The sequence below is a fragment of the Aureobasidium melanogenum genome, assembly GCF_000721775.1.
Source record: "Aureobasidium melanogenum CBS 110374 unplaced genomic scaffold scaffold_27, whole genome shotgun sequence".
Lineage (NCBI taxonomy): Eukaryota > Fungi > Ascomycota > Dothideomycetes > Dothideales > Saccotheciaceae > Aureobasidium > Aureobasidium melanogenum.
Genome location: NW_024470079.1, coordinates 386,462 through 401,355, shown reverse-complemented (window position 1 = coordinate 401,355; position 14,894 = coordinate 386,462). Strand labels below are relative to the sequence as shown.

At 49.8% G+C, this 14,894-nt stretch overlaps 8 protein-coding genes across 8 annotated transcripts; 5 read left to right on the top strand and 3 right to left on the bottom strand.

The window, feature by feature from the left end:
• Window positions 1-174: 174 nt before the first annotated feature.
• On the bottom strand, window positions 175-1,042 carry M437DRAFT_78585 (aflatoxin biosynthesis ketoreductase-like protein nor-1; the record flags this gene model as incomplete). Its single annotated transcript, XM_041027012.1, has 3 exons — window positions 175-246; window positions 297-408; window positions 468-1,042. 3 exons carry the CDS (start codon window positions 1,040-1,042, stop codon window positions 175-177), a joined length of 759 nt encoding a protein of 252 aa, XP_040876164.1.
• Window positions 1,043-1,560: 518 nt separating this feature from the next.
• On the bottom strand, window positions 1,561-2,813 carry M437DRAFT_78582 (Dak kinase; the record flags this gene model as incomplete). Its single annotated transcript, XM_041027011.1, has 3 exons — window positions 1,561-2,068; window positions 2,119-2,692; window positions 2,744-2,813. The coding sequence occupies 3 exons, from the start codon at window positions 2,811-2,813 to the stop codon at window positions 1,561-1,563; spliced, it is 1,152 nt and encodes a 383-aa protein (XP_040876163.1).
• A 537-nt stretch (window positions 2,814-3,350) lies between these two features.
• M437DRAFT_57867 (Dak phosphatase) lies at window positions 3,351-4,996 on the top strand (the record flags this gene model as incomplete). Its single annotated transcript, XM_041023292.1, has 3 exons — window positions 3,351-3,817; window positions 3,871-4,166; window positions 4,215-4,996. The coding sequence occupies 3 exons, from the start codon at window positions 3,351-3,353 to the stop codon at window positions 4,994-4,996; spliced, it is 1,545 nt and encodes a 514-aa protein (XP_040876162.1).
• A 304-nt stretch (window positions 4,997-5,300) lies between these two features.
• Window positions 5,301-6,184, top strand: M437DRAFT_88080 (ClpP/crotonase; the record flags this gene model as incomplete). The annotated part of the gene is made up of 2 exons (XM_041028759.1): window positions 5,301-5,550; window positions 5,601-6,184. The coding sequence occupies 2 exons, from the start codon at window positions 5,301-5,303 to the stop codon at window positions 6,182-6,184; spliced, it is 834 nt and encodes a 277-aa protein (XP_040876161.1).
• A 409-nt stretch (window positions 6,185-6,593) lies between these two features.
• Window positions 6,594-6,824, top strand: M437DRAFT_58076 (uncharacterized protein; the record flags this gene model as incomplete). Its single annotated transcript, XM_041023332.1, has 1 exon — window positions 6,594-6,824. A coding segment is annotated over one exon (231 nt), but the record flags the coding sequence as incomplete, so codon positions are not given.
• Window positions 6,825-7,304: 480 nt separating this feature from the next.
• On the top strand, window positions 7,305-8,297 carry M437DRAFT_57737 (uncharacterized protein; the record flags this gene model as incomplete). The annotated part of the gene is made up of 1 exon (XM_041023271.1): window positions 7,305-8,297. The coding sequence occupies one exon, from the start codon at window positions 7,305-7,307 to the stop codon at window positions 8,295-8,297; it is 993 nt and encodes a 330-aa protein (XP_040876159.1).
• Window positions 8,298-8,333: 36 nt separating this feature from the next.
• Window positions 8,334-9,627, bottom strand: M437DRAFT_69485 (uncharacterized protein; the record flags this gene model as incomplete). The annotated part of the gene is made up of 2 exons (XM_041025289.1): window positions 8,334-9,412; window positions 9,471-9,627. 2 exons carry the CDS (start codon window positions 9,625-9,627, stop codon window positions 8,334-8,336), a joined length of 1,236 nt encoding a protein of 411 aa, XP_040876158.1.
• Window positions 9,628-10,357: 730 nt separating this feature from the next.
• Window positions 10,358-11,302, top strand: M437DRAFT_58000 (SGNH hydrolase; the record flags this gene model as incomplete). Its single annotated transcript, XM_041023317.1, has 1 exon — window positions 10,358-11,302. A coding segment is annotated over one exon (945 nt), but the record flags the coding sequence as incomplete, so codon positions are not given.
• Between the last annotated feature and the right edge of the window lie 3,592 nt (window positions 11,303-14,894).

Sequence of the window (14,894 nt, the reverse complement as noted above, 5' to 3'; positions counted from 1 at the left end):
TTTTGTGACAGGGTCGCTCCACCAACTACAATGAAGCGTGATTAGTCAGCCGTCTTTGTTTCTCTTGCCAATCTCGAGCGGAGCGGACCAACTTTCAGACCTGCGCGACTTTCAAACCCCGTGATAGAGCGGATCAGCTCGCTCACCATCGCATCCAGACATAGCGTGCCAAATCTACCAAGGCAAGATAGAACCATCGAATGACCAGAACTTGCCCGAGGTGTCCTCTTTGGTCGCGCCGTCAATCTGGGTACAAGTTAGTAGAAGGTTCTTTCTTCAGAAGTTGTGCGACTTACTCTGTTCACCATCCCATCAATACTCTTGTCAATTTCAACAAACATATCCGGGAAGTTCTTGTCCATGTCCAAGCTATCAATGACAGGCATTGCTCCCGGTGTCTTGACAGCACTAGTCACCGAACAACAATCAGCAAACTCTTCCCAAAGTAAAATAAGGTAAACACAAACCCAGGATGCATGGCAAAAATAATCAACTCAGGATGTTCCTGATGCGCCCTGCGAGTCAAGAAGTTTCCCGCCGCTTTGGAAGCACCATAAACGCCGACAGGGAACGGGACATCTCCAGTAGCCGTGATGGATCCCGCCAACGTCGACATGTACATAAACACCGGTTTCTTGGCCTTTTGGAGCAAAGGCAAAGTAGCCTGAAAAAGCCTGATTGAACCCGCAGCATTGACATTCACATGCTCCATCAGCAACTTCGTACTAATTTTCGCGACCTGGGGTTCGGGCGGGACGGAATAGTACCCAGCATTTGCGATCACGAGATCTAGGTGAGAGACTCCTTGGTCTTTGATGGTGGAGATGGCGGTAGCGCAGTCAGTGTCGGAGGTGCTTTCTACCTTGACGATGAGGAGGTTGGTGCCGGAGGCTTTGGGGATGGAGCGGAGGGCTTGGGCTTCTTTGCTGGAAGGGTCGCGCACAGTGGCTATAGCGGTGGTGTCTGGGCGACTGAGGTATTTCTCCAACAAGCCGAGTCCGAGACCTTTGTTAGCGCCGGAGATGAGGACGGTGTATGGCATGGTGTTTTCGCGAGAGCAAATGTAGAAATGTAAAAGTAAATGTTCGGATAAAGCTAAATCAGCAAACTAGAATCGTGATAACGAGTTCAAACTCAAGAACTTGGGCTGTCATGGCTGTTCATATACAGGTACCAGACCAGCGACGCATGTGAAATGTACCGACGCGGAAGGATTCAGGAATGTGTTTGCGATGACCAAGCATATTCGCTGGCTGCTTACACAAGCTCGGAGCAAAGTATTTCCAACCTCTGATTCGTGATTTCAAACCCAAAAGTGCATGCTTCGGTGCAACAGAAAGCACCATGTCCGATAGCAAAGCAAGCGTGGACGCAAGTTTGTCAGACGTCATTTTGTCGAATGACCAACCTGCATGGTCAAGAAAACATAACACGCTGAGTATAAACCAAATCACAACATTGGCTAGAATTTCAAAACATTTTTGCCTGAGTTGTACACAGAAGCATCGTTTCCATAATGTGCAAAATCGCAACATGATTAAGCAAGAAGGCAACAGCCCACTACTGTCTCCAAGCAGCGACATCAACCTTGGTATCCCAAAGCTCCAGAGCCTCATCCCTCGTCATTGCTTCTTCACTAGCAGGCGGCAATCGCCAGACGGTGATGCCGAAACCACTCATCTTCAGACTCGTCACCAAAGGACCCAGAGTAACCCTTCTAACCACAAAGCCGCGCTTGGTCAGATCTGCAATCGCTATCTCGGCGAAGCGTGCAAGCACCTCGTCGCTTGTGCTGCCAAGTGAATTGAGTAGGATCACAACTTCATTGTCTTTGTCGGAAGCCGCGGATGAAGAGTCTGTAAATGAGGATGAGGAGAAGGGGATGAATGCTCTGTCTGAATCGGAGACATCGAGGAGTAAGTCAAGCATCTGGGTTGTGAGAGACTCAGGTGAAGGAATAGGGTTCAGTTGTCGCAAACCCGGTTCGCCGTGAGCTCCCATGCCGAGTTCGATAGTCGCCGGTGGTAGAGTTTGCAAGTCGGTCAGTGTGGCATTCGGCAACGCAACACTAATCTCAATCAGTTTTGATCCTTCATGCATGTTGTGGACGATACTCACCGGTCGAAAGCAACTCCTACAGTGCCGACGTTGGCAGCAACATATTCCATGACTTCGGTCACACGATCCAAGCTTTCTCCTTTGGCAGCCAGTGCACAAGCACTCTTCAAAGCCATGAGATGACCACTTAATCCTCTGCGACCGACCTTGCCACCCTTCTTTCTGCCGACCGCAACATCATCGCCTACAGGAACAAATCTGACTTTGTATCCACTTGCCTGTGCTCGCGTGATAGCAAGTCCAGCATTGAGGATATCACCAGTATAGTTGCCGCAGACGACCAACGTGCCTTTGCTCTCTGATCCATCGGTCGGTTGACACATTCTGATGGCTTCGTAGATCTGAGCAGCGGTCGGTGAAGCAAAGATGTTACCGCTAACATATGCAGAAAGGTAATTGGGTCCTACGAAGCCGCCGAACATTGGTTCATGGCCGCCTCCGCTGAAGCCAATTGTTGTTACATGATTGTTGCGGAAAGTGCCTAGGTCTGAACGGTAGAGAATCTTGTAGGGCGGGTTGTATGAGAGGTTTGGGTGGATGTGAGTTAGGCCTGCTAGTGCTTCATTGATGGCATCTACATGTTGTTAGCATGAACATATTGATAGCAGCGGAGCTCGGTTCAAACCTTCAGGCTTGTTGATAAAGTGAAATGTCTCTTTGACAGCTGCAGGAGCTTGCTCTGTTGCTGCTGCCATAATGCAATCTAGTATCTGCAAGCGTCAAATTGTGATCGTGAGCAGTGGAGTATCTAGCAGAGCTTGGTCAAGGGAGGAAGGTCGAGCTGCTAGGAAAAAGCTGCGAGACTAGCTGATCATGTAGACAGCTCGAGACCACCACGCCATGATCTCGGAGTTGCCAAATTGACGCATCCATCCCGAACGAATGCAGTTTTCGGTGGACAATTTGCAGCCCCGCCGAGAAGAACGACATCAGTCGGTCTGATCGCCGAATGTTCGGTGCGGGGTCCAGTTCTCGGATTACCCGATTGGGAAAGATTGTGGCTTGCTCCATCGTGGGGGGCATGCCGTCTCTGTCGTGAGAGAGAACGGTTCTCGGAAGACTTGCTGTCGGGACAGTAGAGCTGAGAAAGAAAAGCAAAGTAGATCCCAGTTTTTGGAAAGGGATTCTTGCTCTCTCCTCTGTCCTTACTGACACGACTTTTTCTCGCTGTCGTGGTATCTCAAGCCTCGAAGTATTCCATACCATCCCCGCATTCTACCCCGCAGATCAACATGGCGGTCGTCGTGGAACAAACAATCCCTTTCGCAAGAGAGCAACTTGATGTCGAGAACACTGCAAGATGGAACACACTATACCCGTTGATCCGGCCTTCCATCAAGGCTGTCAAGACCGCCGGAGGTCAGACAGTGCTGGTAGACCAGACACTCGCCAACGACAAATTTGTCAGAGTTGTAGTGGTTGGAAAAGCTGGCAACTTCTCAAGCAGACTGCTCTCGGACAAGCACATCACCGCTGTTGTTACCGACAGTGCAAGCGGCAGCGAACCTTCGAGCAAGGACCTTGCTCATGCGGTCAACGAAGCTGGACACCGCCAACACGCTGGCATAGTCATCCTCAGATCCGGAAAGCAGAAGAAGTTGACAACACTTGAAAATGAGTTGGTAGAGGTCGAGCTCAAGGAGGACTTGGAGGTGGATCATCTGATTCACCTCTTAGGTGCTGCGACAGAGCCGACGAGGTAAGCAAGCGATCGAGCCAAAACTCGAGAGACCTATGCTGAACTGTTCACAGATCATCAATCGAAAAGACGCGCGAAGTCCTGCAAAAGTTTCTCGAATCCTCTACGACGGTTACGTCGACCTTCCAGACTGGAAAGGAAGATGGTCGACCGGCTGTATCGCATGCCGACGGAGAGGCTGATGGTTACGAAGAAGCAAGACATGCTATCGCAAAGGCACTAGACAGTGTCTTGCGCCCACACCTCAATCAAAAAGACGGCATCACACATTCTATTCACTACTCAGACATCAATGGCTTGTCACGCTTGGAGAACTATATCCTTGGGCTGGAGATCGCCACCTACCTCAGTGAGTATTACTTGACCTTGATAGAGTCCATATACTAATTGTCAGTAGGAAACGCAGGGTTGTCTTACCGCTTGTCCACTTCAACACTTTTGCAACACAAAGATCTCGCCAGAGGATTTTCAATCTCGGCCTGTCCGGTTCCCACGCATAATCTGGAAGCTCAACCTGAACCAACAAATCCACTGGCCGACGAAGCTACGGAAGGCAGCAATCTGACCAAAGTCGATTCGCGATACATGAAGTTCAACGACAACGCAGTCCGTAGCCGCATCGAAAATGGTTGTGATGCAGTAATCAAGGAGGAACCGACCATCACCCGATACGATGAAATCGTCGGCGACGGTGATTGTGGCTACACTCTTCGTGACGGCGCAAAACAAGTCCTTAAGTTCATTGCGAACAAGGATCTCTCGGAGTTGCCTCAAACCCTGAGCGAGCTTGTACGTGACCTCGAAGTCAACATGGGAGGCACGTCTGGAGCATTGTATTGTATCTTTTTGACCTCGCTATCTTCGGCATTGGCTTCGACGGAATCTGTGGCGGCGGCGTTGTCGGTCGCTTTGGATCAGTTGCTAAACTATACACGAGCAAGACTGGGCGACAGAACAATGTTGGATTGTCTCATTCCCTTTGTCGAGACACTCAAGTCGAGTGGAGATGTCGATAAAGCTCTTGTGGAAGCAGAAAAGGGAGTGGAAAGTACAAAGAACCTCGAGGCCAAGCTTGGGCGAAGTACCTATCTGGACGAGAGTGCAACCAAAGGAGTGCCGGATCCTGGTGCTTATGGCTTGCTTGTGTTGCTGAAAGGGATGAGTGTGAGTGAACAGTAGAGTGTCGTTTAGCGATGGAAGCAAGCGGCAATGTAGTGCAGAAGTCCTGGAAGCAGATGCTCAAGAATAATCTTTTTTACCTTGATGGCGCACGAGTTTTGTGTTTGACAAAGCTCAAATTTGCTGGAGGTGGTCCTCGGCTGTGATCGTCGCTCACCCCGCAGCTCCAAGACAGAGCCACCTCGGCGACTCTCAACTTATGAGCATATGAAAACACAACTCTGCGACCATCTGCAATTGATTTCCTTTACCTTCAACTCAACTAAAACATTTAGTCGTTGACCTTGTCCACTTGTTGCTTAAAATGGCGCCCGTACCCAAAGTCCCAGCATTCAGCATTTCTCCGCCGTCAACCAAACACTGCATCTTGTCATACCCCACGCCAGAAATATTGGTCGTGACGTTGAACCGACCGAAGCAACTCAACTGTATCAGTGCAGAAGGCAACCAAGAATTAGATGCTGTGTGGAAGTGGTTGGACGCTGAGCCAAAGTTGTGTGTGGGCATTCTCACAGGCACTGGTCGGGCCTTTTGCGCGGGCGCTGACCTCAAAGGTATGGACTATTCTGAAGCGTATAACGCCATAGCTGACACGAAATACCAGAGTGGAATCAATCCAATGCGTCAGGTAAAGAGACCAAGATGCCATCTTCAGGCTTTGGCGGATTGTCACGCCGCCGCGGACGCAAGCCAGTGATAGCTGCAGTCAACGGCATCTGTTTCGGCGGCGGCTGTGAGATGGCCATCAACAGCGACATGGTATTTGCTTCCTCGTCGGCCACCTTTGCTCTCCCCGAGGTCAAACGAGGTGTTGTGGCCATCGCAGGAGCTCTTCCTCGTATTGCGCGTGTAGTGGGCAAGCAGCGTGCCATGGAGATGACTCTGACTGGACGTGTGTTGAAGGCTGAAGAGGCTCGGGAATGGGGGTTGGTCAATCGTGTGGTCGAGGGAGACGTGCTGGATGAGTGCGTGGCCGTGGCCAAGGAGATTGCAGGAAACAGTCCTGACGCTGTCATTGTCAGTCGCGAGGGCGTCAACCTAGCATGGGACGGCTTGGGAGCAGATGCAGCGACTGAGAAGTTGATTGCAGAGACATATCCGAAGCTTCTGCAGGGGGAGAACATTCACGAGGGAGTCAAGGCCTTTGTCGAGAAGAGGAAGCCTAGATGGGTAGCTAGTAAGCTTTGAGCTTGAAACATTGTACACTTTGACACAACACTTCGATACGTCCTATCAGACAGACAGTCTGTGAATATTCCTGAGGTGCATCAAGGTCTTCTCTCCTTGGTCTCCCTGCAAGCCCGAACGATGGCCCGTGCGTTGACTTTTTCGTTTGCTTTCACTTCAGAGCTCACGCGTTCAGCTTCACTTGCAATACTGTCAAGTCTTGCGTGTTTCATAGTGGAGCTGCATCACGACTCAGAGTCTTGTGCACATTGTCTCGTGATTATGGTAGGCGCGTTTCATCCTTCGGCCGGACCACATGGTCGTGCCTGCTATGACTCGCAGGCCTAATCTCGCAACAAGTTACATGGATGAGCTTCACCTCTCGAAGCATTTCTCATCTCAACCTCTTGTTGACCGTTCAACATTCGACATGACCGCATCTTCAACTCTGCCTCCAGAGATATTCCGTCAGATCTTTTCGCTTGTCGCCCGCGACCAGCTCGCATGCTGTGCCCGTGTGTGCAAGACCTGGTGCGAGCATGCCACGTCGCTCTTATACGAGCATATCGATCTGACATGGCGGCGTCCCATAATCATATGCGAGCAAAGCTGGGACAACATGCAGCTCGACACTTGCCCATGTGAACAAACTGGGGTTTGCAGGCCTCACCGAGAAGCGAATCACGCAACCAGGAGGCACCGAAGTATTCTATACAATTGCCTTAGAAAGATGCCCTGTGCGGAGGAGTCGTGGCCGTCGTTATTGTTGCTAGCAAGGACAATTGTATCTTCGCCTTCTATCGCTCGATCGGTACGTCGCTTTCGACTTGCTGGTCCTGTTCCTCGCTCCATCTGGACAGATCCGCATCAAACGGCTTTATCGCACGACGATCTTTACCATATCATACCAATTTTACAGTGCAATCCGCAAATGTCCACTAGTGGATGGCTTCAGCGGCTCGATCACGGCTGCCCCAGCGCTTTTGCTGCGCTTGTTCTGATTTGTCTGCCCGAACTCCAGACATTCGAGCTTGGTCCTGGTTTTCAAGATGCACTGCCGATTATCGGTGTCCCTCTGCTCCAACAGAAGTTTCCACATGTCTTGCAAGCCTCTGTTGGCATCTTTGGAGAGACGGTTCGGATGGGCAGCGGCAGAGCTCCATACGCCCAAGCTGACGCTTTTTTCCAACTATTGCTGTTACGGCTTCCGCAGATCCAATCTCTTTCTCTCAACTTACCTCGACCTCTGACTCCTTATTTCTGGTCGGAGATTCTTCCTGGTCAGTTAACGACCAGTGTAGAGGCCTTAGAATTGGCATTTACGTTCTTGGATGAGCACAATCTTGCCTGCTTACTCCAAGCCTGTCCTCATTTGCGCAGTCTAAAATATGACTATTGGACGACAGCACCGACGCGCGACCCTTATGTCAACGGAGCTGCTAACTACACACCTGATCGTTCTAGTGAGAGATTGGTGAACACTCAAATCCTTAGGAAGTCCCTTGGTCTGGTTCAGAATACACTGGAAACTTTTCACCTTCACATAGTTCCGCCTTATGACTGGTTCAATCAATATTTGCAGAGACTTGATCTTTCATCATTTGGTGTGTTAACCACGCTACACGTACCGTTCGAGCTCTTGATCGATAAAGCATTGTCGCCAACACTGGCAATATCACTTCCTCCGTCTTTAAAACATCTCTGGCTGAACGATGATGGTGCCCAGCTCTGGCTCAATCACCACTCGTTCTGGGCTCCGATCAAAGGCTACCACATTGAAACCAACGTGAACCCTGTCTGCGACCCCTCATGGCATCCAATACACACCGATCAGGAAATCATAGATGTAACATACGAATTCCTGATGAATTGGCGGGCGCGAGTACCGGATCTAAGGACTCTCCGGTTGATCTTCTACTCTGTCAAGTGGCCCTGCTGGCCAGAACGAGATACTGCGCTTATTGGGGCTACCTTGGTGCCGGTTGGTGAATCGACTGGAATTCAAGTCTCGGTCAACAAGGTGCATGAACGGCCGTGTGTCTGTGACGGAAAGTCAGTGCACACGGGTCAAGATCCGCCATATTTCACACTCGATGCTATCCGGGAAAGCAGATGGCCTGAAGTTGACAATTGATCATCACATGCTGATACCGACGATATGTAGCCATGTCTATATCAGTCCTCTCTTGGTGGGATCCATGTTCATCAGATCATCATCATCTATCCCGCCTCCAAAATCAGAAGAATTGTCGTTATCCACGTTCATCAGATCATCATCATCGATCCCATCTCCGAATTCTGAAGAGCCGGGATTGTCCATACCCACATCCATCAGATCGTCATCTTCGATCCCGTTTCCGAATTCCGAAGAACTTTGGCTGTCCGCGTCAAGCCCGCCTCCATTGCCGGCGACTCTCATACTCTCATCTATGCTCAGCTCGCACAATTTGATATTTTGCACTTGTGAACCTGGATCAGGGATGCTAATTGGACTTCCTGGGGTTGGGTGTTGGATGCCTAGGCGATTGACCCAATTCTTGCATCCATATGTCGATGGTCCTGTCTGTTGTCTGGAACAAGGCGCGAAAAATTTCTGCGCCACATCCAGATCGTCTCCAAGCCTTCCAACCGTCAAGATCCTCGCGGGATTGCCTGGATCGCCGCCAAAGTCAACGCTTTCTGGGTCATCTCTGGTGAGGAGATATGTGAGGACTGCATTAAACTCGCCGCATCTCGCTTTGCGACCGTGCTGTTTATAGTCTATGACAGTCTGACTTTGCTGCGTTTGACACTGTATCATAGCCTGCCGGACACGAGCTACTGTGCCTCGCCGAGATCTGTCGAAACCTTGCACATTCTTGTCGTAGATGAAAGCATGGTAAAATGGTTGAGGGTCAGTAGTCTTTTCTATACCCCGGAAGTCTTTGACGGAGCTACCGAAGTGGATTTCCTTCTCATAGGCGAATACAGTGATGGCTCCAGGACAGTCCTTTTTCAAATTGTTGATCCTGCAACTCTTGATCATGTCGTCGTAAGCTTGGTTTGCTAATGCCAGCAGATGACCACCGGTGGGATATAGTGTCGCTGTCTTGTCCTGTAGTACGACCCTAGAGGTGTATACTACGAAGCGATTGTCCATGGCATCTTGATCGAAATTGACCCCAGTGGAGTGCAACTGACCCTGCACTGGACCAAGATAGAGAAACAGCAAGGCTAGGCCCAAACATCCTCTGAGATAAGCTGCGATGTCTGGTCCAAAAGTCAGTCCGCATGTCCAGGTAATCCTGCTACTGCGATAACCACATACTGTACATGACCCGCATATCAAGATTGTGCAAATCCTGACGTCTTCTGGAGCCAATACTTCTCCTGAGAAGTAAACAGAACCTGAGCACACTAGTCCGGAGGCAGAGCCTGTATTTGACTACCCAGGTCTTCCTCTGTCTATAGTCAACCTGACACATGGGATAGGGATATGGTTACCGATGCTACGTGCCTGAACTCAAGCAAGATTGGGAAGGATTCAGGACCCCTCTCCAGTGGAAGCCTCGATTTCCGAAATCACCAGACAGACCGCGTATGTGTCTATTCATCTGGTCTCAGCATGCTTCTGTGATCCCTGAAGGATCACAAGTCTCGTCACGATCAGGACATGTTTCACTAGTGTCGTGAACGAAGTCGTAGGATTCGGTGCAATCTTCGACATTTGTGGGTTGTTCACATTGCAAAATTTCTGAAGGGCTGCCCAAATTCACCAAAGCCAAGCCCTAAGAGTTTCAGATCATCTTCAAGATAGGTTCCCAAGAACAACTCCACAATGAATGTGCATTGGGATTGAAATTTCAGGACGGGTTGGCAATCTTAGGCCCACCACTACCCAATGTAGTCTTGGCACCTCAACAGCGTGTCTGTTTTGTAGAGCAGCTTTACCAACGACTCGGAGCAACATCTTGAAACCCTCTTTTCATGTGGCGCGAATCGTGGAACAATATGCACTGCAAGTTGATTGTTGGCACAGACCGTATCGTAATTGAGAGGATTGGCAAGATCATGTCTCCTTAGACTGCCTAACACTGGCTGACTGGAACTACGGCCTGGTCGGAGTCATTCAAACCTCAGAACAGCTACTTAGTCTTCTGAAGCCTTCCTCTAAATGGCGAGTGGCGACATTCTCTATCTTTTCCACGCTGTAAAATGACGATCAAGCTCAATTCCCTTCTTTTGCTGTCTTCCTGGTCTTTCCAAACATGGCTTCAGCCAACGACCGCGTTGACCCTCCCCCTACCTGATCGCCGCTATCTTGGACACGAGCAGCCGCAATCTTCTGGACTCTCTTTAATCCATGACAAACGAGATGAGGATGGAGAGGACCCTAACGATCAATCCTGGATTACAAAATGGGCTGCCATTGGCGATTCCTACTCTGCGGGCATTGGCTGTGGCTATCTCCTCGATTCTGATTGTCAAAGATACAACTTTTCATTCCCTAGTCTGATCAACGTTGACGAACGAATGGGCGACACCTCCCGAGAGTTTCAATTTCTTGCATGTTCTGGAGCTGTATCATCACAAATCTTGGAGATACAAGTACCTCAAATCGCTGACGGTGTCCAAGTTGTCACCGTCACAGCTGGAGGCAACGACGCAGACTTCAGTGGAATCCTCGTCGACTGTATATACGGTCTCCGGCCACTACATCCGACTTGTGAGGACCGGCTTGCAGATGCTGGAAACCTTATACAATCTGAAGAATTCAGGAAAAACATCAACGCACTAATTTCGGCGACCCTGCCCAAACTAGATGACAATGGAAGAATATACTACGTAGGGTACGCTCCCTTTTTCGACGCACAATCGACACAGTGCAACGATGTTAGCTGGGATTTCCTTGGTGGACAGATGATTCCCACAAAACTCACGACTGATCTTCGCACACGATTGAATGTCTCGGTTTCCCAGATGAACGGTGTGCTCGGGGAGATAATCAATGCAGCAGATGATAGAGTCATCTTTGTCGATTACTCCAGCTGGGTTGGACAAGCCGGTGGTCGATTCTGTGAGGATGGGATCAAAGAGCCAAACAAGAAAAATGCAGATGCTGTATTCTATCAGCGGGGTTCGGTCGATATCTGGGAAGATTCTAAGATTATGGCAGAACTTGCCCCACGGGATTATGGCAACAACACGATTATCAGTCAAATTACGTCCGCAATCGAGGAAGTTCAAGCCTCCGATCCCACTTTTACGGTCCGCGACATCAACGACGACGAAGAGGATCCTGAGGCCGCGGAACAAAGTACTAGTTTGGAAGAGCGAGGCCTCGGCTGGAAGGCCAAGACCTATCGAGTGTTCCATCCTACTCTGATAGGTCATAGTATGATTGCAAATCTCGTGTTCTATCACATGGGAATAGAAAGAGCAAAGATATTGGACAAAGCTACGCGACCGATGGTAGCTGAAGTTCTGCCATCGACCTGCTCTCGCGCCAACGAATACCAAGATGGCAAGGTCATTCCACAAACAATCGATTGCGCCGACACGGCAGATCTATCTGACGATTATTGGTTCGACACTGATACCGCTCGTGGCATTCGAGACAACTTTTGTAAATATGTTGCAGGCAAGAATCAGACAGATATCTCCAAATCACACGACATGGAAAGCGGTCTGGGGATGTCTTATCCCTACAAGATGAGCGGCCCTGGCAATACTTGGGTCGAAGTCTGGGTTCAGAACGCGGGCTGCAGGAGACCTACGCTATATGCTCGAGAGTCAGTCTGCCGTGTGGCGATCGACGCAATCGTGAATCAGTGTAAGTCGCTCTTCTCAAAGGGCTTTCTCAGTACACTGACACACCTTCAGGCAACACGGAATCGACTCGAAAATTTGGCGGGTCGGCAGCATTTGGCACTTGCGAAGAATACCACATGAGAGTTGGCAGGTCATGGATCAAGTTTGCAAAGATCGCTGCGGACGGAGGCTCTAGCTGGAACAACACGTCGTTCAATACCACAGGTCCCAGTCTCCCTTTGTCTGACATCTCATTCACGCGCAAAGAAACCAACGAAACGACGATATGAGAGTTCTATGAGCTTGGCTGTCTTGCTATCCGTCTAACATAAAACATCAATCGAGAGCTGAAGTTCATCCTGCATCGTGCCGAGACTCAGCCGACGGCGTATCTAGTCTCGGCGTTGACTTCTGGTGTCGAAACAGACGCGATCCGAGATCTTTCTCTTCTTAGAAACCTGACAGCGTGATACTCGTATTTTCGTTATCTCTTGCTTGATAAGTACGTGATTTTCGCCTTGCTAGCCCCGTCCCTCGGTCTTTCTGGACTGATCAAGGTCGAGTCGTTTTGACACCTAAAGAACCTTAGAAAGTCAGACTATTTCTGCAACGCGACGCGTGAACGTGCAGTGTCGAACAAGCCTCAAAGCTCGAGTATGGTTGGTTCGAACCCTTTGCTGCGTTTGCAAGAAAGCCCTGTCAAGATCTAGGTTATCAGCGGAGTGAAGTCAGCTCAGCCACCGCAGTCGCCGTCGTGCTGGTACGTTGGCATCAACGAACATCGACTTCAACAGTCAAATAAGCTGCCGGGGCACCCGAGGAATAAGCTTTGCAACGGTCTCAAAGCAGACCCTCGACGAACCTGCTTAGATGACGCAGCGTTGATACAGCGAGAGGCGTGCGTGCGAGAGACTCCAGACCATGTCTATGTCGGTGACAGATTGATGAAAAGCTCTGGATCAGTTGCGTTATTGGCCGCGTCGAAGTGGTTGAGACCTGTTGCTGGCACAGCTTTATCTACGCGAGCTTATACATAGTCATTGGCACGATCTCCGCTCGGCAGAGTCTTTGCATACCGTCTTCGCTCTGTCGAAGACTTGAACGCACGCCATATACAATGGTTGCAAGAACTCGATCAAACATGCACAGTTGTCGTTGTAACCACAACTTACAGACTTCAAGCGTTGCGCCTCTCCATACATAGAACACCTCGAACTCAATATCCGGAGGCCTCATCGATCGAAGGGTGGATGATAAGTGTCTTGGAGCAAATCCGATGGGTCAGTATAGGAATGCTCGCAGACCCCATGACTGTAGTCATATTCTGAGAATGTCATAGGCACTCAGCTCTGGGATTTGGGTCGAGGATGCCGACATGCGTAAGATGTTGAGATACGAGATCTTTACTGTCTTCTTCCGAGCATACGGAGTCACTTTGTTGAGGTTGTCCGCTAAGGCTCATCCTAGTTTGATATATGACTCTGTGTACCATGGTGTTCTGTTCGGGAGGATGTGGATAGACCCTAATGGGCATATCCGGACGTGTACGGGCGAGAAATAAGGTTGCCGCCACGAGTTTCCTCAGGCGCGTGGTTCTCTGAAAAGCATATGTGACAGCTCGATGGCGGAGATGCACGCGTTCCTACGTGATTGAACCGAATAGATCCATGTGGAGCAGGAGGCTGGATTGCATACGATCTGAAATCCCAAGCTACAGTCTTAGCTTCCAGTCTTTTCTGACTGCCTGCATCCAATGGACGAGTAAACGTCAGATGACATGGCGATCTTGCTCCAGCATGAACGAGAGATCTGCTCCAAGGCCACAACAAAGGTATGCTTTAAGCGGATTGTTCTCCGATAGGCAGGTCTCGACACCGACATACTGGCGGTCCATTGTTACGCCTCGTGTAGACAACGTACTGGCTTGACAATCAACAAATGCCTTTGATGGTGTGTTAAGCCGAAGCGAGTGGCTGAGACATCTAAAAGCCAATTCTTTGACATGTTCGTTCCTAGATTCAGAGGACTCTGTTGCTTTCAGTCAAAGAGCGCACTTTCAGAAGCCGCGGTCGAAGTCAAATCCGGATCGAGCTGTCTTGCGTCAGGAGCTAGAGCTGACTACGAGCTCAGATGTCCTGTATGACAAACTTTATAGGCGTTGGACTACTAAGTGATTTCCATACCTACAGAGAGCGTACATCGAGAGATCTATGGCGGAAAACTGTTTGAACAACTGTTCTGTTTCGGCAGAGATGTACCCCAACGGCAACGTTTGTCTTGAGCCGAGACTTTTGCTTCATACATAGGTACAAAGTTTATTCTGACGCCATCTCCAGGTCTTGCATAGAACCCTTCCTAGAAGGCTGCGCAGGTGGCAGCCATAGAGACCATGGTCACAGGCCGCGTCGCATGTCTCAAAGATCAAGAATAACTCTACATCGATCGAACAGGAAACAAGTGCTTGTAGACTCGATCCAATGATGCTAAGTCGGGAAATGTCTTTGATCGTTGGTCGCTCTCCATGCATCGCAGGACGCGTATCAGTGAAGCTTCTGAACAGCTTGCTCAAGAGATCAGTCGATTTCCTCTCCAGACTCCCAAGCTAAGATATTTCCACAGTCGTAACACAGAATGGTAAATCACAGCAACTCGGTACTTGACTGCGCTAGTTCTGTCATGGCGCGATGCAGGTTAGAAGACGTTGACTACGAGGTGTTAGTCGCTTCACGCTTCACAAACTTCTGTCAGAGCTCACGGGAATGATAGTGTCGATGGGATTGTCCACTCGCGGAATCGAATTCAATGAAGTATGCTGCCTCCATCCTCTCTTTCTGATCTGATGGCATCCGCCGAATTCCAGTGGGAGGAAGAGGTCAAGATACATGCCTATTCAGCTTGAGGCTCTGTTGTGAGGAATTGGATGCAGACCTACTGATGCCCT